At 32.6% G+C, this 24,365-nt stretch overlaps 2 protein-coding genes across 4 annotated transcripts in view; one reads left to right on the top strand and one right to left on the bottom strand.

The window, feature by feature from the left end:
- LOC130629617 (uncharacterized) overlaps positions 1–7,531 on the bottom strand; it is a 137,511-nt gene extending 129,980 nt beyond the window's left edge. For 2 of the 3 annotated variants that reach the window (XM_057442881.1, XM_057442883.1), the window contains exon 1: positions 7,220–7,531. The gene's annotated coding sequence lies outside the window, so the exon portion shown is untranslated. The remainder of the gene's footprint in view (positions 1–7,219) is intronic. The other variant, XM_057442880.1, reaches the window with a different exon arrangement.
- Positions 7,532–19,615: 12,084 nt separating this feature from the next.
- LOC130629628 (mitochondrial import inner membrane translocase subunit Tim22-like) lies at positions 19,616–24,255 on the top strand. Its single transcript, XM_057442897.1, has 2 exons — positions 19,616–20,253; positions 23,803–24,255. The coding sequence occupies exons 1-2, from the start codon at positions 20,049–20,051 to the stop codon at positions 24,147–24,149; spliced, it is 552 nt and encodes a 183-aa protein (XP_057298880.1). The 5' UTR covers positions 19,616–20,048; the 3' UTR covers positions 24,150–24,255.
- Positions 24,256–24,365: the final 110 nt, after the last annotated feature.

Here is a 24,365-nt window from a genome sequence, read left to right as displayed (position 1 = left end):
AAATTGAATAATAACAGAAAAAAAATAAGGGCGTTAAAGTTTATGTGCAAAAGGGACGCTGGAATGTTAATGCACTGCTCGACTGAATTTATTTTTGTGAAAAATTAAATATTTGGCATTGTTAGTATAGCTTAACGTGCAAACAAAATTAAATAGCTTTTTGTTATACTTTTAGAGACTGTTAATGTAAGATTCTGTTTTTTTGCAGTACAGTTGAGGAGGTAGTTACTAGACTAGAGCTAGAAAGGCTTTTGTGCACAGGGTGTAGTAAAAAACACAATGTAGGTTTGCTCGAACACATGTTTAGCAGCTATCTAGCTAGCTCAAATACAACACAAGGTATATACAGGTATACATAACTAATCCTATTTTTTACCGAACAGACCTTTTACACTCTAGCTAAGGGAGGCAGAACACATAAAAATAAATAAAAAATAAACATAAACAAAAAAATAAAATCACATGCTGTTGATTTGGTTGAAAAAGGTTAAAAAACTGGATTAAGAAGTTCATACCATTTAATTAACCAAATAGTTATACGCTTAATTTATCTATATGTACCATCTAATTAGTCTTAATTAATCGGTTACAAATTAAATAACAATCGGTTACAGATTAAATAACAATCGATTACAGATTTTAAATAACGATTACAGATTAAAAAACAATTTTCTCTGACTGCATGAAATGTAACATCCTATGTTTTATGACTTTTAATCTCTTAGTAAAGCAACAAACTTAAAATTATTGAAAAAAGTCAATTGGTTTGACCGTAGCGGCCATTTAGTTGTAAATGAGTTTCGAGGGACCCGTTTTGTGAAAAACCAAAAGTGCAATATGATGAAAAAGAAAGATGAAAAAGAAAGATATTGTCTGTCTGCCATGAAAAATAGTTTTTCTTTCTGATACCTTTCGTTTATTTGAGCATTCGTTTATTTGAACATTTTTCCGATACGTAAGTTTGAATGTAAATGGATGTGTATTTTGACAAAACAAATAGATATGCTGCTTAATGGCAGTTTAGATACACATGAAAGTCCTGGTCTTTCGAGGTATCTAGCAGTGATTGTAAGATTAAGTTGAGTTATGGCAAACGATGGACTTGAACTTTTTGAAATTATGGCAAATCTTCTATTATTGGATACGAAACAATAGAAAAACAAGATAGAAATTAGGTAAATTTTGTTTGGTGCAAGTTATGTATAAAGCATAAAAATGTGATTTTTTCCAATCCTTTGTGCAAGGCCGTTGAAGCTTACATCAATTGTACCAACTTTGTTTCCAAATGCAATATTGATTACATTTAAGTTTTGTTCTGTTATGTTCTTTTTATCACGTTTAAACAAACTCTTCATTGCTGAGTTCATGCTGAATTCATCTTCTAAAGTTAAATCTCTACTAGACGATTTTTGCAACAAAATCAATCTTTAATCATGACGGAAAGTGCAACCAATGAAATTCAAGTGTTTTTAATAAGTTTTGCAAAGTATACTAGTGTTCGGTTCTGGTACTCAGAATGGAATTGAAAATTCAGAAATGGAAGACTGGGTACTACATTGCTTTACAATCGTTGAATTACTTTTAGGTAAAGATCACCGATGGGCGATAGAAACAGAAAGGAGTTAGCCTCCACAGGAACAATTGCCAGTGACAGGTTTTTTCTAACTTTTATATTAGCTAAGGAATACTCCATGCTATCTCTCAAAAATAAAATTTTATAATTTCTAATCCGTAGGAGAAAAAAGACCTGTCCAACCAAGAATAACTGAAGCGTTGAAAATGTTTCGAACGACATATGAACTAGCACTAAATACAACAATGTCATTAAAACACTTCAAAGTCCTTGTAAAATGTCGTAACGTAACAACAGAGTTATTTTGATAGATGGAAAGGACAAAACAAAAGCATGCAGAGAGTATATTCACGTCCTTGCAGAAGTTATTCAAAGATGTGTCACCTTTGACAGATGGGTCACAGGCAAGGAAAACTGGGTCTGATAAGGAGCTTGTCATGGTCCGAGCAGAGAGAAATGGCTTGCCTTGTTACATCTTTGCTTCATTGATGGAAATGAGCGAGTTTGGTGGAGTTGACGCCGAGAGCGTAAAGCTTGGAATAGACAGTTTTTCACGAGGCTGAAGGAAAGTTGAAGATGAAGGATGAAGAATATCATGTCAGGCTTGTGTCTGCTACGTCACATGGCGCGAGTTTCAATACGGGACGGCATAACGGCATTCTGACACAGCATCAAATCGTGACTGGCTGCTGCCGATTCATTGTAGTAACCATCGCGTTGAATTGGCCTTCAAAGCAGCTGTGAATGATTCTACCATGAAAATTTGCGAAGACACTTACATCGCAATATATTTTTTGCAAAAAAAACTCTGGGAAATTGAGTAACACTGTACGCGAGGCTTGCAAATCTCTAGGCATTACAGCTCATAAGAAGCTGCCTGAAATACATGGGACTCGATTCATCAATCACAGACGACGAGGCTTCAAAGTCCTTTTAGAGATGTGGCCTGGTTTTAGAATAGCCTACGAAAACGCTTTATTAGAACCTGGCCGTAATGAGACCAAAGCGAAAATTTCAGGGCTCCTAGCTAAGTTTAAAAACTACGAATATTTCTGCAAGCTTGCGTCTTATCTCGATATACTTGACTCTGCTGGACCAGCCTCCTTAATTTTTGGAGAAAACGACGTAATGCCTTATGAAATGGCAGCAACCATTGAGCGGACATGCGACGAATTAAAAAATATAGCGGACTTGGTTGAAACTGACGACGAACTATTGGATAGTTACATGAGTGCATTTAAAATTACTGGCTATTTTTTAAAAGGTCACGGAAGAATCAAAACAGTTTGCAATCAGGAATGTTGCAGTTTTAAACAATGGAATGAAACCTTCTGACGCTTCGGGCGAAAACGTTGCAAGAGTTAAAAGGGAAATGGCACTAGCTTTGTCTGATAATCTTGAACGGAGATTCACGAAAAGCGAATCTGAAATTTACTAAGCGATGAAGTGGTATGATCCACAATATTGAGATGACCATGACACAGATTATGGGAAAGGGTGCCTTGAAAAATTGAAATTTTGAGACGGTCCTTTAATAAAGATGCAAATACATTCAATCACTGCAAGAGTTAAAAGGGAAATGGCACTAGCTTTGTCTGATAATCTTGAACGGAGATTCACGAAAAGCGAATCTGAAATTTACTAAGCGATGAAGTGGTATGATCCACAATATTGAGATGACCATGACACAGATTATGGGAAAGGGTGCCTTGAAAAATTGAAATTTTGAGACGGTCCTTTAATAAAGATGCAAATACATTCAATCACTGCAAGAGTTAAAAGGGAAATGGCACTAGCTTTGTCTGATAATCTTGAACGGAGATTCACGAAAAGCGAATCTGAAATTTACTAAGCGATGAAGTGGTATGATCCACAATATTGAGATGACCATGACGCAGATTATGGGAAAGGGTGCCTTGAAAAATTGATAGAACATTTCAAAACCCCTATTGAAGCTTCTATTACGAGAATCAACGCATGTAAAGCTTTAAGTGAATGGCGATCTTTTAGATCTTTTGCAAAACATAACTACAGTCAGTTTTTAGATGAACCAAAGAAAATGTGGCAAAAAACCATGCTGTATGATGGAAAAAATTTCCGAACTTATATTGCATTGTCAAGCTTTTAACATGCATATCTGGATCTAACAGCAGCATTAAAAGGGCTTTCAGTGTTTTAACATTGTTACTCTCCGATCGCAGACTCTCTCATTCTATACATCTGAAGACGAGGCATTCTCTGACGATAAAAATTTTTGTTTGACTTATTGTTTGATTCTAAAAAAATAAACATGCTGTTTTGGCAGAGTATTGGTGATTTATTAATTCCTCTATGGGGGAATATTTACTTTGGTTCCCTAATTGTGCAGAAAAAGTGCTCAGGTTATTAATAATTAACTATTTTCAACTGGCACAGCAAAATATGAAAGAAAAAGAAGAAAGAAAAGGATGGAAGTAAAAAAATTAGTTCCAGTTTGTTAGCACTGATGAAATGTAAAAATCATTAAAGAACTATTTTTGATTTACTCTGGGTTTCTTTTTTAAAAAAAAATGACTCCTTGTAAGCAAATACAAATTAAGCTTCATAAAATTTGAGTTTATTTTGAAAGTTTTTTTTAAAGAACACGTGTAAGCGCGAATAATATTTGTTAAACAAACTTCGATAATGACACAGAATTTTTCAATATAAAGACCTTAGATAAAAAGTCCAATTAAAATAAACTAACTTCGTATAACGAAAGGAACTTTAATTGTTAAATTTAAATATAAGGACTTTAGATAATAGTGTAATTATATATAATAAACGAATTTATTTTATATAATTTAATGATATGTAAACTATGCAAAAGATTAAAATAAACCGAGCAAAAACTAAAAAATGTTTCGGTGCATGTTTTTTTAATATTTTAAAACTTGGTCTGTCTTAAAAAATATCTTACTTAAAGGGATCTCGAGATACTTTTACAAGTTGGACTTACCTGAAAGATTTTCATAAGTTATTCCCAATGACATATTCACTTTTTGTTAAAAGTTCATGAAACCCCAGATATTGTTTTTTAAATATTTGTTTTTCTTGCCGCCTTAATGGCCGCTTCGATCTTCTTGTTCGTTAAAAATTCAAACTAGCTCCAGTCCTTTTTAGTGGCACGTCACTTATTACGTAGTATTTCAGTAGCGCTCACAAATTAATGACTTTCACTCGTTATTATTAATGACTTTCATAGCCAAAAACAATTAATATACTGTGGCAACAAAGTTAAAAAAATCCAATGTACTTTCCACATCGATCTCTGTACGAATGATTTGTTTTTGTTTAAAAAAAATAATTCAACATGATATTCTAGCCGTCTAAGCAATAAAACAAAAAAATAAGATATTAGCATTTCAAATTTAAAAGAATTTATTTCAACAAACAGGTTGTAAAAATTACTGATCTATAACCTGTCGACCTAGGCGGGGTATGATGCTCAAGTGAGTTTTGCCAACCTTGTTCTCAACAATCCTTGGGGACGAGGTTGCCAAGTTACTCAGTAGATGGATATATTTTTTATTAAAAAATATTAAAAAATCAATAGAAAAGAATACTACTTTAATTTATACCACCATACAGAGAGAGGCAGAATTTACTGTCTAATTAAAGTTTTTATATTCTTCCAATATGTAGCGCAAACATCAACGTAGTCTAGTAAATTAAACTCATCATTTTCCCCTTTTGCGATAGTGCGCTGAAATAAGCAGGGTTACAAAAGCAGGACAGACATCAAAGCGCGAAAGCAGAAAAGAGAGACAGGTATCCTGTCTAACATCAACGCTGCTCTGTACCTCCATGATAAGACCTTTAAAAACATACAACATAAAACATTAATGTCGGCCCCATTCCTTCATGCTGACACTCTTATGCTCGGCTGGTGCATTACACTGAGACTCAAACAAAAGACGGAAGACCATTTGGAACCATGCCACAAGTCAGTCCAACCTTCATCGTCACAGAGAATACTGTGAGAAGAGTGCGCACCCATGCAAGTTAAATATAACCAGAACATGGGAGAGGTTAGGTGTCCTGTACCTTAATACAGCTTTCAGACAAATGTTCTTGTGATGTAATACCAAAGAAAAAAGGAGAAAGAGAAATCAAATATGCTTAGTAATAATAATCGAAAAAACTGTATATCGTATTAAAAAGAAGTCCAGTAGTTCTGTCTCCCACACGACACAGCAGGCAAAAAGTCAGCCCTGCCCTTGGATTTGTGAGAAGAGATGTTCTGCGAAGACTCTAACAAATTGAGTCTCCTGTACAGTTTTGCTTCATGTTAAGCTGTGCCAGTGACAAGCATTTTCGAAGCATGCCACTGGCGACTTCTGCGATATACAACCTAATGATGCTCTAACCTAATGAATTCATCTTGAAACAAAAAATCCAGTAACAGGTGTTATTATGCAATGCAACGTATTCAATTTTTAAACTTGCATGATTTTCATTCAAATTCCAAACTTTTCTTTGATTATTAGTATAGTAAATAATTACTTTATACAAAAGACATTTCAGGTGCGCATTATTGAAGTGACTAAAGTGTTTTTGGTGCGTGATTGAAAACGCTGCTCTATTGTTGCAGGAGCGTGCGGAGGTGCGGGGCGTGATCACGCACCTCAATAGACCAGGACTGCACAAATGTGTGACATGTTGAATGATCAGTAACTTTCACAACCTTCTCAAATAAAAGTCCTTTGAAATAAAAATCATGCACAACTTGCGTCTCAAATAAAGTCCTTTGAAATAAAAATCATGCACATTTTAATTTTTGTTTGATTGATCAGCTATGTGCAGAATTATTTCTATTTTTTTTAAAAAAAATAATTGTTCGTAAAGAACTTTATGCAGAATTATTTTAATTTTTTTAAAAAAAATAATTGTTCGTAGAGAGCTTTCGTTTCACTTTGCGGTGCGAAGGTATATGTTTTGGCTAATAATTAAAGCGCTACTGGAATGATACTTAACACTAAAAAAGACTGGAAGTAGAATGAAAATTTTTTAACGAAGAAGAAGGTCGAAGATAACCAAGATGGCAGGCGAGCGACAAAAAAAATAAATACTTAAAAAGCTATATCTGAAGTTACATGAAGTTTTAACAAAAAGTAAATATATCATTTATTATTTCTCATACAAATCTTTCAGATGAGTCCAACTTGTAAAGGTACCTCGGGATCCCTTTACCATTTTTTTCTATTTTTGTCAACAAAAGTTTCATGCACATGTTTTTGTTTAAAAGACTTTTCAAAAAATATCCTTTTTTGTAAAAAAAATTTATCCTTTTGAACATTATATTGCCATCTTTTTTTCTAAACAAAACTTTGGCAGTATAACTTTAAAAAACATGTCTTTGTGCATATAAGTTATTTTAGCTGGTAAAATATGAAAAATAAGTTTGGCTTATATTTAGCTAAGTTTCTATATTGCTCGTTCTTATAAATCGCAGGATTTTTTACAAGATGTCAGACTTTCTATTTTAAACTAAACTTTGAGTATAAGATGTTTGTAAATGATTGTTGACAGCAAATTTTCACCCAGTAGTTATTCTAGTAGTTATGTCATTGGTGTCTCGTTTCAGTCCACTTCAAAAATATTTACGCTGGAGGACTAATGACTTACTTCATTTCTTTTACGACAGCACTTCACTTTTTTAGAAGCCAGCGACATGTACTTTTCCACTGTGTCTCGCTCTTTCGTCTCGTCATTTTGTGATCCCTTGATCACAAGACCTTTTCAAGCGTCACTCAGCCGTAAAGCACTCATCCACAATATGAATTTATTATTTTGATTTTTATATTTTATTTGCTTTGTTTTGATGATAAGCAAGAAGAATTACATGCAAAGGAAAATCTTTAACATAATGAGATGTTTTTTTTGAAGAAAAATGACAACACATCACTACACTTTACCTCCAACTTAGTTAAAAACTAGCACGGGTGAGAACTTTTTTTAAGGGAGTTGTTTGGAATGCATCTTGGACACTGGCCTGGGACTCAGGACCCTAAAATCTACAATGTGTATAATACTGACCGGACTCTTTCGGTATATTTAGGTGCTATTATAACCTCATCCCCAGGGTCATATGGCCCCTGGGCGGTTATTGCGAAGTAAAATGCCCTGGGAACGAGGTTGGTGAGAGATTAGATGTGCATATTTTAAACGGCTAGCCTCACAAATATCGAAGGATATACCTGTCTATTGTTTCTAGGATGGTTAGTTCGAGCTACGCAGAGACAGACATCCCCAAACAGTGCGCGCCATCTCGGGGCTATGGGTTTAGATAACACACGATGACGTTATCTGTCGGGTAGAATAAGTAAAAAATAGATGATGAGAATGTAGGATCAACCTCATCCCCAGGGGTATTTTGTATCTATTGACACGCAGACGGCGATGTTCGTATCGCCGTCCCGGGGTCAGAAGAGATACAAGATGCCCTGGGGACACGAGGTTGACAAGTTGCCCCTCCTGGGCAACCTCGTTACCAGGGCAATTTCTCGCTTTTTTGATATCCGAGACGGCGCTAAGAAATGACCCTGGGTCAGGTTGGTTAAAATCAGCACGATTCGTCCTGATTTTTAATTTATTTAAAATTTGGTCATTTGAATTGCATGCGGACCGCCGAGAACACCGTATTGCTATAATTTATGCAAAACAATCTTGGATCAAAATCATGGATAGAGTTTTATTTTTAATTTAATCAGAAACAAGTTAGTTCAAGTGTTTTGAGTTTTTGCTTCGAGAAAACATGATTGCAGTGTTGTCTCCGCTTTTTTACAAATTTACTACATACAAATTTTACATAAATATTTATTTAAAAGTTTTCAGCCATCTATAGCTAGCTAGCTAGCAAAGGTCCAAGACGTACTTTTGTAGCTACAAAGGTTGTGCAAACCAAGGTAGCTAGCTATACACTTTTTTGATTATGATTTTTAGCTATATCTTTATTTCATATTATAGTTAAAAGTGAAAGTACTTTTAGCTAGCTATATCTAGCTTCCAAGCCACAGAATTCTCAGAGGGTTTTGTGATTAGATGCCTATTATTATTTTATTATTGAAATTATTTACCCAGGATAGCCTCTTCAGTTCCTGTTGATACTGCTATTAACAAGGGTCCTGCGAAGGGGGTCCTAGCGCATTTAAAGCCATCGTCCTAACGTGCATATACACCAAAATAAATTGTTTTGTCTAAAAAATTTTACAATTGTTAGGTCAAAATTTATAATTGTCTTTAAAAAAAATCTTATACCATCAGATACCATACCATCAGATAGCTTTTTCTTCTTGCCCGACATTTTGGCTTTCTCTCCTATCTTCTCCCTTCACATTTTCATTGGTCAATGACACTATGTCTCAAATGATTTTGCAGCATATTTGTTGCATGATATGCACAAATGTGGTGCAACAATAATTTTTGTCCCGGGACATGTTGCAGAAGGTGGGAACACGAGCAACATTTGCAATGCAACAAAATATTCATCAAATTTTGTCCGTGGAGCACTGGCACAAAAAAGATTCAGATCTATTTTGTCCCTGAAGTTGTAGAGCAAAATGTTTGCTTCGTGCAACATGTTTTTGCTACATTCCACGCGCCTGAAAATGGCCCCCTTTCCACCTTAGCTTCACTTTTCAACGACAAATTTTTTTGCTAGTGTAGTTTCACAAAATAAATTAGAAAAACGTTTTTTTTTTATATTCCCATTTTGCTGCAGTTGGCTTAATTGACGCTTTTAAAGTATATACATAAAATACTGTGTATAAAATATTTAGTCTTAGTAGATAGTCTTCAAGTTCACCAAAACATTGTGGATAGCAAATTAGAAATTTCTAAAACCCACATAAAAACTGGGGATGAAAAGCTGAAGGATTTGAAGAAATAACTTCGTGAAATGGAGGATAGATCGCGAAGAAATAATCTCCAAATTGATGGTTTGGCAGAACACGAGAAAGAAAGTTGTGAAGATTGCAAACAGAAGGTGAAAAATCTTTTGAAATAGAAGTTGAATCTGGAAAATATAATTATTGAACGAGTACACAGAGTACGACCGATGACGGAAATAGATGGTCCGATAACTATAGTGGCTAAATTATTAAACTGGGAAGGCAAGGAAGCAATATTGATGAATGCAAAGAAACTCAAAGATTTCTCTGCGGCAACAAGGCTTATTAGAAAGGAAAAACGGATTGAAGTTCAGAGTCTTAGGGAACTTGGTAAATATGCAATTTTAAAATATGACAAAGTATTTTCCAGGGATTTCCAACCAAAAACATAAATAAGTTTCCATTACGCAATAAGACAATAGATTTGCTTTTTCACAAGATGGGTGAAACCATAGAAGACATTTTTGAAAAATTAGTTTTCGAAACTTTTAATTCGCAAAGTATCCTAATTCAACAGACCCTGACGTAAATCTAAACAAAACTTTTTATCAAATACAAAGTACTTCACCGTAGATGAAGCAAAACAAAATCTACATCATGAAACTTCTTTTTCTATTTTACATTTAAATATAAGGAGTTTAAAAAAGAACTTTGAAAAATTTAAAAACTTTCTGTCAAATTTAGAACATGAATTTTGTAAAATCTTGTAAATAATAATGGGACCAAACGTTTACAAATTTAAAGTAATATTTTTAACGGAGACATGGTGTCGTGAAGATAATTGAACAAATTCTCTTTACAGTTTGCCAAATTACTCCTCAAAACATCAAATTAGAGATAATTATTAATGCTGTATGCAGGAAAGCTGCTGGCGATTATAAACCATTTCATAACCACTTGAAAGATTTACTCAGACCTGCTGTTCTGAATAATAAACCAACCTATAGTATAGGTGACTTGAACCTAAACTTCTTAGATCACGAAACAAATGTAAAAGTTAAATAATTTATTTATTTTATTTTCGAAAGAAGTTTTTTTTCCTCTGGTTAACAAGCCAACTAGAGTAACACGAAGGAGTGCTATCACGCGATCTCACCAAGTAAACCGTAAATCCAGACTCGCAAATAAAATATAAAAGAAAAATTAAGTAACGTAGATTGGTCATATATCAAAAACATAAGTGATGCAAACACAGCCTACAACAAATTTCTTAAATTATTTCTCTCATTATATGATAAAACATTTCCAATAAAAGATTTTAAAGCAAAATCTAAATCTTCACTAAGTCCGTGGATGACAAGAGGGCTCATAAAGTCGTCAAAGCGGAAACAAAAATTATACGATAAATTCCTTAAAAAGAGAACTATGTTGAACGAGAATAATTATAAAGCATATAAAACCTTATTTGAATCTATTAAACTAAAATCAAAGAAACAACACTATGCAGATTGACTAAAACAGTATCAGCTTGACATTAAAAAAACATGGCAAATTATAAAAGAAGTTATTGGGAATAAAAAGACAGTAAGTTCATTCCCAAAGAGACTGATTTCAAATGGTGAAGAAATAACAGACGCTATAACAATAGCTGAAATTTTTAATAAATTCTTCGTTAATGTCGGACCTAAACTTGCATCAGCAATTCCAAACACTCAGCGTATATAACCAGAAATCAAGAAAACATGAAGCAAGAAACATTGACTGATAAAGAAATAACTGATGCTTTCCTCTCTCCTAAAACTAACAAAAGTCCAGAGTATGACGATATCAGTTCAAATGTAGTTAAGAACTGTCAAGATCAACTATTTGGACCACTAAAACACATTTTTTCGATATCTCTAAAAGAAGGTATTTTTCCCCAGCAACTAACAGTATATCTCCAATTTTTAAAACTGGAGACTCAAAACTTTAGACCAATATCCATACTGCCCTGTTTCTCAAAATTACTTAAACGTATCATGTACAATAGATTATATAAATTTCTTTTAGAGCATAACATTTTATATGAAAAACAGTTTGGATTTCAACATGCACATGCTACTGAACATGCAATTGTCCAACTTGTTGACCAAATACTCCAGTCGTTTAATGAAAATAAATATACCATAGGTGTATTCATAGAATTATCAAAAGCCTTTGATACAGTAGATCACGAAATTCTATTAAAAAAACTCGAATCTTATGGTATCAGAAATATATCACTCAATTGGTTTCGTAGTTATCTCTCTCAAAGAAAACAGTTTATAAGCTATGAAAGAGGTTAAACTGACTATGAACACATACTTTGTTGAGTACCTCAAGGCTCGATATTAGGCCCACTTTTATTTTTAATTTTAAAACGATTTGAAACGAGCTACAAAATTGCTCGATCCAATAATGTTTGCAGATGACTCATAGTTATTACTCTCATAGCAACATAAAGGATTTGATCGATTCTGTAAATACAGAACTTATCGATATAAATGAGTGGTTCCATACAAACAAGTTGTCTTTAAATATAAAAAAAAACAAATATTCTTTTTTTTCACAAATTTAGTAGAAGAGATCACATTCCATTAAAACTACTAAAATTGGCAATAAACAATATAGAAATTGAAAAGGAAACAGAAAGTAAGTTTCTTGGAGTAATCCTAGATGAAAATATTACTTGGAATAAACATATTGAATTGATAAAAATAAAATAAAATAGGTATTCTTGGTAGAGCTAAAATTATTTTTGAATCAGATGTGTTTAAAAAACATATACTTTTCACTAATTCACTCGTACATAAACTATGCAAACATTGCATGGGCAAGTACACACAGGACCAAATTAAAACCAATTCTGAGCAAACAAAAACAAGCAACTAGGATAATTTACCACCAGGATCATGGCACTCACTCAAGGCATTTAATGAAAGATTTAAAGGCACTTAACGTTTATCAAATAAATATCTATCAGCACTCAATCTTCATGTTTAAAGTTAAAAATAAGTTAGCACCAAAAACATTCCACAATAGTTTTGAGCAAATAAATCACAATGTTCCGACTAGATTTTGTGAAAATAATCTAAGGCAGCCAAGAATTATCACGCAGCAAACTAGTTTTGCTATATCTAAAAGAGGACCACGTCTATGGAATAACTTTTTAGACATAGATTTAAAAAGTTAACATCACTATGTGTTTTTGTGTGGAAAATTTTATTGCGAAATTTGAAAACGAAGTTACTTTCTTTTAAACAACAAAGAATAATAACTCTCTACTCTAACGAAACTTATGCTGGGGCTTGGTGATAAGGCAAAATTGCTTTCTGCAAGCTCCAATCAGTCTTTTAAACTTTTTCGTATGGTTTAAGATTTTTAATATACAAGCTGATGTATGTATATATTTTCTACTTACTTTTAAACGATACGAACTTATATATATAAACGCTATTTTCTCGTAGCGCCTGGGCTGATCTCCGAATTTTGGTCGCTTGAGCTCTAGCAGTTGGGATGTAAGCATGCGCATAATAAGGTTTGTTTACGTAAAATTGCGTAACATGAGTTGTTTGCTGAGATCGCCAAGGAGTTTAAAGAGTTTGCACGTTTTTAATTCAAGCGCGTTCGTTGGCGATTTTTTGACGTTGGAAATCTTTGGAGCCAATCGAAATCAAAATTATAAACATTATGCTCAAAAAGAATTCAAAAATATTTTTTTGCAGAAGAATAAAAATAAAGTCCATGTTTTCACTTTAAACTTTTATCGCTTCTCTTCTTACTTAGCTTTGGCATGGAGAGATTTAATAGTGGCTTGTCCACTCCCCAGAGCGCTAGAACCCGAGCGACCAAAACTCGGGCAATGACTTCATTTAGCACCGGGCTAACTGGTCCCGACACACGACGTACAACATAACTAGCACCCTTCATACTTACGATATTAAAAGTCCGACAGACGTTCAGTCATACTTCTCCAACCAAATGGACCCGACAAATGAAACCGCATTATCCGACATCCTCTCTATATATACATCCTCGCTACATAACAAATACATATTATCTCTGTCAGTAATCCATAACCAACGTAATATCGCATAATACTGCATAATGCCTTCATAATACTCTTTGTCGCTACGTAACAAATACATATTTTTTCTGTTAATAATCCATAACCAACGCAATATCGCATAATACTGCGTAATACCTTCATAATTCGTAAAAAGTACATAAATTTTCTGTCGATGGCCATACCAACGTAATATCGCATAATACTGCATAATACCTTCATAATTCGTAAAAAGTACATAAATTTTCTGTCGATGGCCATACCAACGTAATATCGCATAATACTGCATAATACCTTGCATAAGAGTATTATGAAGGTATTATGCAGTATTATGCGATATTACGTTGGTATGGCCATCGACAGAAAATTTATGTATTTTTATGAATTATGAAGGTATTATGCAGTATTTGCGATATTACGTTGATTATGGATCATTGACAGAAAAAATATGTATTTTTTATGGAACGATAGAGAGTATTATGAAGGCATTATGCAGTATTATGCGATATTACGTTGCTATGGCCATCGACAGAAATTTATGTATTTTTTATGAATTATGAAGGTATTATGCAGTATTATGCAGTATTATGCGATATTACGTTGGTTATGGCCATCGACAGAAAAATATGTATTTGTTATGTAGCGACAGAGATTATTATGAAGGCATTATGCAGTATTATGCGATATTACGTTGGTATGGCCATCGACAGAAAATTTATGTATTTTTTATGAATTATGAAGGTATTATGCATTATTATGCAGTATTATGCGATATTACGTTGGTTATGGATCATTAACAGAAAAAATATGTATTTGTTATGTACCGACAGAGAGTATTATAAAGGTATTATGCAGTATTATGCGATATTACGTTGGTATGACCATCGACAGAAAAAATATGTATTTGTTATATAGAGAGGATGTCGGATAATGCGGTTTCATTTGTCGGGTCTATTTGGTTGGAGAAGTATGACTGAACGTCTGTCGGACTTTTAATTTCGATAAAGTATGAAGGGTGCTAGTTATGTTGTACGTCGTGTGTCGGGACCACATAGCCCGGTGCTAAATGAAGTCGTTGCCAAAACTGGCATCAGTCGTGCCATTAAATTAAAAGCGATTCCGCGCGCCATAAACTTGTGTCGAAAGGAGAGAAATATCACTCTTCACATTGCGCAACTAAGGACTATAACTTAAAAGGACTAATCTCGTGGTTCTTATATTGTACTCCCACAATTTGCTTCTTAGAACTTAATCTAAACGCGTAGCAAACAAACTGTTTATTTTTGCATGTTTGTTTGCATCTCATTCGTTTTCACATCTGTGAAGGCTCCCTTGTTTTGATATTGATAGTAACCGCTTTTTAAGATGTAAGTTGAATATAAGTTAGAGCAGGAGAAATCAAACCTACAGATAAGTAGTAGCTTACACAATATGTTTTAAAGGGATCCTTCCATGCAAAAGCAAATAAAAGCGAAACGTTCATTTTATAAAACAAAAGACAAAATATTTCGTCTACAAGCTAATATTTCTCTAGACATTTGAAAATAAAAGAACATGATTAACATAATTTTACACAAGGTTGAGCAGCGACTGCCATTACAGCTTGTTTTGAACAAATGCAACATGTTTGTGATGTATAACAACCAGAAACTAAGACCACCAGACATACCGGGAATGGGTTGTACACACATTTTCTTGATCAGCGGTTTAAGATCTACACAATAGAGGCAACGTAAAAAACACTTTCTAATTTTTTATGCAGATGGGTTGCTGGCGTCATCGAAATTCAAATGACGCTTCCGTTTTATTTTTATCTTGCCTCAATGGATTTTTCCACAGGCACTATCAACTAGTATTATATATTATGTTATCTTATATATATTATGTTATCTTATATTATACGACATCTCCATCATGTATTATGTAGTATCCTGTCTTTTGGATGCGACAGTATACTACGTGGCGTGTTTTTAGATTGAAACACTGGCTTTATTTTATGATCTTACAATACCCGACAAAGTATGTTACTTGTCCCTGGTATATATGGTATACACACTGTAGCTACTGGTTCATTTTCCGCTTTTTTCTTCCTATCATTTTTAGAAAAAGAAACGTAACATAAAAGCGAACTTTTAGAAAAAGGAAAGATTTAAATCAATCTATTGTTTCCATCTTGGTCCGTGAAAAAGTTAATTACTTTAATTGCTGTGATCTGATTGGTTAATTTCAGTCCTCTAATTATCTCTTTAAATAATAAATAGCCAAAGGTGATTACGATCATTGCCTGTCAATGACAGATGTAGCTGTTGAAACGTAGCCTAGAATAAACTTGTTTGTTCGTGACATAATAATATTTATATGATTTAGTAGTCGTTATATTATAAGTGATTGAACCATAGTTTCTTATGATTATCAGTGAAATTATTATTTTGAAGAAAAAGACAAACTTTTTTAGTTTGCAAGATATGTTTTGTCTTGAACGTCAAGACTTCGGTTAATTTAAAAATATGTATATACAAGTCTATTTTATAAGCTTTCATTGCATCAAATAGCATTAAAATGTTACTATAGCAACAATTAAAATAATTACAATATAAAATAAAAATATTATTTCTATAAAATAACTAGGTATCCCAAGGGTAAAAATAAAATCCCTACGTGAGCATATAATTATAATAAATTAGCAAAAAAAAACAACAAAAAACTGTGAAAACAAAAGACTAAGGAGTGGCTGAGTACATTATCCTGATATATAAAATTATGCTTACCCGTTTACACACAAATGTAACCAGGCTCCTAACCTGTTTGTTAAAGGCGCGTAATCACCCTGTAGGCAACTTTTTTTAGAGGTGCCTATTTTATTGTAAAAATTGAAAGATATACATAAGAAAACATTATCCTGAAAATTTTATTGAAAACTGACAACCAGAACATGTTCAAATATTTCATAGAAAAAACAAACTCACCCCAATTTCTCTTTGCTTACAGAACCACCATTGCATTTCATTGCATGAATCATGCGATAATAAATGCACAGCAAAATTTATTACATGGTTGCTGGATTCATGCCATTACAGAAAAAATAATGAATGAGGGAGAGTATCCGTTGCTGTGTTTCCATCGTAATGCTTTTATAAATGTATCCACAAAGTTTTGCACATGATAAATCAGATAAATCAATCAAAGTTTCTGTGTTATTCTTTATTATTTAAACGTTTTAACTTACTGAAATCAGACTTCTTTGCAACACTGACCACTTCTTCCTGTTGTTTCTGAAGACAGCTTCGCCTCGCTAGCTGTCTTACTTTTTGATTATTTTCCTTTGTTTAAACAGTTGGTCATTTTCTTATGGAGACAGTATCAGATCTAGACAATTAAAATATCTAAATTTTTAGAATTTCCTCTTTCATGCTCTAAATTTAATTATCTCCATAGTGCTTCAACTATCTTCAACTATCACAATGAGCATTATCCCCTGTTGGGTATTTTGGCTTATAATATGCAGTAATCGCATATTAAGCTAATAAAAAAAGAAAGAGCGTGATAAGCATTAATTATCATAATTATTAACCACAAGGCAATGCTGTGATTTCTTCTTTCTGTTTTGTTTTGTCTGGTCTCCAAAAACAATGACGAATAGAATAGAGGAAAATTAAATCTAAGTGTAGAAAGTGATACGCGCTGTTTTTACGCGCGGCCACTTTTTTAAACAGAACCAAAAGTTCTTTCCACTTTTTGATGCCATCTTTTGCAAAGATAAAACAAGCCAAAAAGAACCGCATGGTAAACGGAGCCTACCATATTGGTGATTTTATCGAACTCCATCTCAGAGCTCATTTAAAGTTAAGGCTATTTGTTTACGTACGGTTTTACACGAACATTTTGCGATGGCCTGCTTATTAGACAAGAATAAGAGATCAACAAGATCGTTAAATATAGCGACTGGAAAAACAAAACAATAAACTCATGATATTAAAGTACCATTATTTCCATTTTAGTAAGTTTTACATCCTCAAATTTTCAGGAAAGTCATAACTCCGTCTGAACTTTGAAATAAATAAATAAAATGTACATGTTAATTTTTTTCGATAAGGGTGATTACGCGCCTTTAAGATGTATAGGTATGCAATAGTGACCTGTAGTGGTAAATTTTAAAGGATGGTATTCTCCAAACATAGAACTCTTCATAGAACAAACTGCTTTACTATCTTACTAAAATTGGTAATATTCTTTCTTGTGTATGGGTGTTATATGGCTTGTTTTCATCACTTCTGATGTGATATCATTATTCAACCACTCCCTCCAGATTTTAAATAGTTGTGTAGTCAGTGATTCACCATATTTCTTTAAAAGCATGGCTGATAAACCATCTAGACCAGCTGCAGCATTGTTTTTTTATAGTTTTAATTCTTCCAGAAAATCATTTTCATTAAATACTATATGTTCAAGATCATTTATATGAGAACAGTTTTTGTTATTGTATTCTGATGAGTCTGTTTCAATATAAGGGTTGCTGAACACAAACATATATTGATTTTGTAGTGTGTCAGCCATTTCCTTGCTGTCAGTAATATCATTCATATTTTCATTGATCAATGGACTATATGTTGTATTTTTTTTTCCTATTTTTCTTAGCATATAAGAAAAGGTATGATGGCTGAGGTTGCTCTAATACCATTTAGCTATTTTGTCCTCAAACATATACTTCATTCAGTTTTTTTCCAATTGAAGGAATCATAAAAAAAAAAATTATTTAAAAGTTGTATTCGAAGTCTTTTCATTAGGTAGAGGGGAACATAAAGGGATGTAATGTAATTTTAATTCTATGGTTGCATGGTGTGATAAAAAGTTGGAAATTGGTAGACAACAAGAACTATGGATCAACTAACTGTTTGTTGTTTGTTAAAAATAAGTCTAAAATACTTCTGTCCTAGTGTATCAGACTCATGTACATATTGTTGTTATTGATATTCATTACAGAATTGAATAATCTTGTATGCATCGATTTTTCCTCTTTTAAAGCGCCTTTTGCTGTAGTTCCATCAACCCAGGTAATGTTAAAATTGCCAAGCACACCGATGTACGGTGTTTCAGATTCACTACACTGATTTTTAAGTACCAACATGAGCCTTGTCATTATATCTGAAAATTCATTGTTCCTAGATTTGAAACCATGACTAGAATCATCAGGCTGTCGATAGATTATTTTTTCTTTCTTAGAAAAAACCACAAGGACTTCACTAACACTGTTTGAATATTGTAATAATACTTCAAATGATGATGCAATATCGTCTCTGATATATATATATATATATATATATATATATATATATATATATATATATATATATATATATATATATATATATATATATATATATATATATATATATATATATATATATATATATATATATATATATATATATATATATATATATATATATATATATATATATATATATATATATATATATATATATATATATATATATATATATATATATATATATATATATATATATATATATATATATATATATATATATATATATATATATATATATATATATATATATATATATATATATATATATATATATATATATATATATATATATATATATATAGCAACACCACCACTTGATCTGCGTCTGATTTTCTTTTTGTAATCCTATCACTTCTAAACACAGAGTATCCAGGAATTTATCTTAGAAAGGACTATGAATAGTTGATTCTTTTCGTAGAGCATATCTGATCAGATATAACATAGAAAGTAAAGCGTGTAAACATATGGCAATAAAAATATAATGCAATTTAAAAGGAACGAAACAGTAGATTATAAAGTAAAAAAATATTGCATGGTTAAGCACATATGTGATCACTTACGCATTTATTTTATAGTGTATATTATACCACATAGGCACTTTTTACTTTGTTGAAATATTCGCCTAAGGGATACTCAAAATTTGTAAATAGGCATGCTTGAATAATATAATAAAATATAATTCTGACTTACTGAGCAGGCTGAAGTTAAATCCCTTGCCTAGGCGCTTTCAAACATCAATATAAGTCTACTCTAATTTGCTAAAAAAAGAGTTGTATGCTGCAAAACAACAAAAACCAGACAGACACAATTTCCGTCACAAGTTAGAATCGTATGCTAATAAAAAACTTATGTAATCTAAATGGTTATTATGTTATGGCCACCACTTTTCTTTATTTTTTATCATTATGTTTGTTATATGTAGTAGGTAGTTTTGTTGGAAGTGCAAATTTGTCTGATAATAACACTGTTAAAAAAAACCTACTATGGTTTTTATGTTTTTGAAACAACATCTTCTGTTAATATCTTTAACACAATGAAAATGTAACTTTTGTTGTTGACTGATGTCACTTGCAATGTCCTAAGTTTTTAACTGTTTATATACTTGTAGAGAATATTATTTTCTGGGTGAAAGAATTTTCGGGATGACTTAATACAAACGTTACCAGTTTAGTAAGCAGCTTGGTACTGTAGCAATAAAATATTTGGAGCAATATGGCTTCAAGTGATGAAACACAGAGAAATTTGAATAATATTCAACTCAGTGAAATAATTCCTCTTATGGAACAAATACATCATCAAAATGGTCGTTTTGTGCCAAACATTGGCATTCCTAGTGCCATGAAACAGAAGGAAGAAATGGTTGTTGAAAGAATGATGGAACATTGTGGTTTCAAGACAGGAATGGCATGTGTTCTAGGTATACACTTTAAAATTGTTTTATGTGTATCAGGATATTCTGAAATATTACAAGATACTAGTGTACAACATATTTTAAAAGGATTTCTGCGTTGACAATGACATTTATATATGTTTTGAGAATAAGGTTAAAAAATTCAGTAAGGTTTAATAAGGTTAAAAAATTCCCGTTTTCAAGTTGTTTAAGATTTATATATTTAAAATAATAAGATTTTAAAGAAAGTTAACATTACAGCTGAAAAAAGTGTTATATGATATTTAAACGTTAAGAATTTGCTGCTAATTTTAAGCTTACCTCCCAATTTAAAACAACCTAATTTAGGGACCGTCTCAAAATGTTCGTACATATCTTGTACGAACTTTTTCATATCATCAAATTACAAGTTCGTATAAAGTTCGTATCATTTAAAATAATGTAGTTCGTATCGTTTTTAAAGAAGTTTGTATAATAATTTGCTAATACGAAGCTTGTTTATTATAATTGGACTATTATCTATAGTCTTTATATTGAATTTTTTTCAACAATTATAAAGTTCGTTTCGTTATACAAACATCGTTTATTTTAATTGGATTTATTATCTAAGATCCTTAGGGATTGTCTCCATGGCATAGTAGAAAGCGAAAAGATCGCTGTAGATCGTTTAAAAATCATGAAAACGGCATCGTAGAAGCTAAGAGATCGCCGTAGATTGTTTAAAAATCAGGAAAACAGGATCTTGGAAAACGAAAAGATCGCCGCAGATCGTTTAACCCTATTCGGTCCGGGGTTTTTCGAACATACTATGACTGGGGGGGCGGACTCCGCCCCCCTCAATAACTTTTCATAGGATTGTTCAAATTGAATCAAACTTGGCACACTTATAGTACGTCATAAAAGGAACAAAATGGCGGCAATAAATTTTTGCTTGCGTCAGCACATTTTCTGTGACGTCATCAGAAGCTTGAAAATTGTTAAAAATGCCACTATCTGCTTAAAATATAATTACTTTTGTTCTAGAGCGAATTTTTACATTCTCTTTGAAGTTTCTGAAAGCTAAATAAAATGTTTTTAACATATCTTCCGGTTTTTACATGGATCGAATAAAAAATTGCCAAAAATTGACCGAAAATCCGTTTTTTCCCGATTTTCGGGTAAAATCCAACAAAATCGGGAAATCGGATTAGTCACGTGTCAAAATTATTCAAAATGATTCTTCTTGACGAAACAAAGTTGTGTTGCAAGTTTCAAGTTCTAAGGATAATCCTAACAGGAGTTATTATATTTTCCCCATTATAAGGATTTCATAGAGATTTTAGGGGTAGTTTCGAGTAATGGCCAATATCAAAGCCTCTGAATGGTATGGGACCTAACAATTTAGCATGCAGGTGTCTAATAGATAAATGTTGAAACTCAGTAAGTATCATAGCCATATAAGAAAGCAATCAGGAGTTATTAAAAAAAAACCGTCAGGGGGGGGCGGAATCCGCCCCCCCCCCCCCCCCCCCCCCGGACCGAATAGGGTTAAGAAACATGAAAACGGGATTGTAGAAAGCGAAAAGATCGCCGAAAAGTTTGTTTTAAGATCGTATAGCAATTTACTTCGTTCAAAGTTCGTATCATTTCATTTTGTATGATAAAAAACTGTTTAAGTTCGTATCATATATTAAAAAAGTTTGTATAAACTTCGTTTACATTTTTTATTTTAAACGAAGCACTTTGTATGACATTCGTTTAACAAAACGAAGCACTTTGAAGCGTTCGTATAATTATATGAAAAAAACATACGAACATTTTGAGACGATCCCTTAAATAAACAAAAAAACAACAACATACAACAGTCTTAAAAGAATATCTATTTTTTTATCACAAAGTGACGAAGAATTTTTGTCACAAGGAATTTTTGTATATACTAACAAAATTTTAGGTTTGACGTTAGATTTGTTTCTCCATCCAAAATTAAGGTCTGGTCAAATAAACAGGTGTATAGCAAATGTAACATCTTATCACTCAGTCCTTTCATATAGTAAGTTCACCCCTGAACAATGTAATGATGTCAAAATCAGATTAAATACGAAATAAGTTTGAATGTAACACCTTTTTGATATAGCAGAAGAGAAGTTACCAAATTTTTTAAATTTAACTTTCTGTTGTTGTTTTTGTGATTTTTCAAACAAATGTTTTTTGTTTAACATATACTAATATGTTACGGACATTGTAAGATTTACTTGAATATAAGAGATGGAGGTAAGCTTTAATATCTGTTAGTCACACGGTTATAAATTTAGGACTACAGTGTAAGAACCGGTACAGAAAAAAAAATGCAACTTTTAAGCAACAAGGACACAGAAAAAAATTTCATGTGGTCATAACAAAAACATGATTTCTTACCATTGCATGAAAATGCTTCCATTAGTAACCATTTGCCTTGTCAAATAGAACGTGTTGATTTTTTTCTTTGCTCTTGCTCTTTTTTATCAAGAAGAAGTGCTACTATTATTGCGTTTTTACTTATTGCAAGGGCCATGAACTTTGTCCTAGAACCCACAAATTTACATGTGATTGCTAAAAAATTTTGTTGCAATAACATAAAAATTTGTTTTCGTGTCCCCGAAGCTTTAAAGCTTTTTATATAAAAATCAACTTGTTTTTTTGGAGTTAAGCTTTAGGAACATTGCTTTAATGCATCCCATGATAGAGTTAAAGACAGGAATTACTGCCTGATAAAATTTTCTTTGCTTATGAAGTTTTTTCAGTACGAACATAAACACCCCATATATTTTTTTCATAACAATGTTTAGAATGTTAGGAATTTAGAGTATGTCAACCTCTTCCCCAGGCCTATTTGCTTCTCAACTGTTCTGCACTTGTAACATTAATGCCACCCTTCTGCAAAACATGCATAAGTTGCTCAAATGCAGAAGTTTATTCCTGCATAATGTGTCAAAAGTTTGCAAAAATTAATTTCCAAAATGTTGTTTTGATACCACATTTCTCTTTCTGCTAGTCTTTTTCCTTAAGTACTGCTAGAAAAGTGTGTACCCATGTTATATATAACCAGGACGTAGAACAGATTAGATGCTCTACAACCAAATTCAGCCTTTTAGAGGATTCTTGTAAATATTTTTTGCAGCTGTAATTGCCTCTTATATCCTTTGAAAGGCTTAGCTACATGTTAGCTGTGAGTAGTGATGATGAGCTAAATCCTGTGTTACACAAGTAACAACTAGTGTTCTATAATAACTTTAAACAACAGTTTGTTCTGGGGCATCCTCGATTCTAGGCCTTTTTTATCAGACTTTAAGTTGTAAATACTAAAGACACATAACTAAAGGTATCAAGATATTCTTCATAACACATATTCGAGAAAATGCTTTTGCTTTCTTAATGCTAATCCTGCTGCAGGAATAATAGGGTAAACTATCTTGCAGTGAGTGAATGTAAAGGCGTGGGCATTATTGTTGCTCCAGCAGAAATAAGTAAGGTATTCCCTCTAGAATAAGTAGTATGTTAATAAATGTAATTTTCTGTAACTGCTGCCGAGCATTGAAATAAACTCTAATTGTTCTGCAGGTTATGCACTTGGTGGCGCGTTTGGTTTGTTTACAGCTGGATTAGACACAAGCATGCCAACTTCCTTAACACCACAACAAGACCAGTCAGCGAAAGCCATTTTTAAAGAAATGAAAACGCGTGCAGGATCTTATGCGAAAAACTTTGCTGTTGTTGGAGCTATGTTTTCTGCATCAGAATGTATGATAGAATCTTATCGAGGGAAAACCGAATTAATAAACGGGACTATGGCAGGATGCATCAGTGGTGGTTTACTTGGATTACGAGCAGGACCGCAAGCAGCAGCATTTGGATGTGCTGGCTTTGCTGCATTTTCGACTGCTATAGATTATTACTTTCGACATTAAATTCTTTTTTTATTTCTTCATATTATTAATACTTGTAACATGTATATTTATTGTTTATTGTAGAGTTACTTTAAAGTGCAATTAGTTGAAGAGTTAAATTTTATAATTGCTTTGTTTTTATACATGTTTAAAAGATTTATTTCATGATGGCTGTCATGGTACAAAAGTAATAACAATATAACAGGGTGGACACACATCCCAACATCCTCTAAATAA

This window comes from Hydractinia symbiolongicarpus, chromosome 2 (assembly GCF_029227915.1).
Source record: "Hydractinia symbiolongicarpus strain clone_291-10 chromosome 2, HSymV2.1, whole genome shotgun sequence".
Taxonomy (NCBI): domain Eukaryota; kingdom Metazoa; phylum Cnidaria; class Hydrozoa; order Anthoathecata; family Hydractiniidae; genus Hydractinia; species Hydractinia symbiolongicarpus.
The sequence above is the reverse complement of the archived record's forward strand: the minus strand, read 5'-3'. Positions and strand labels throughout refer to the sequence as shown.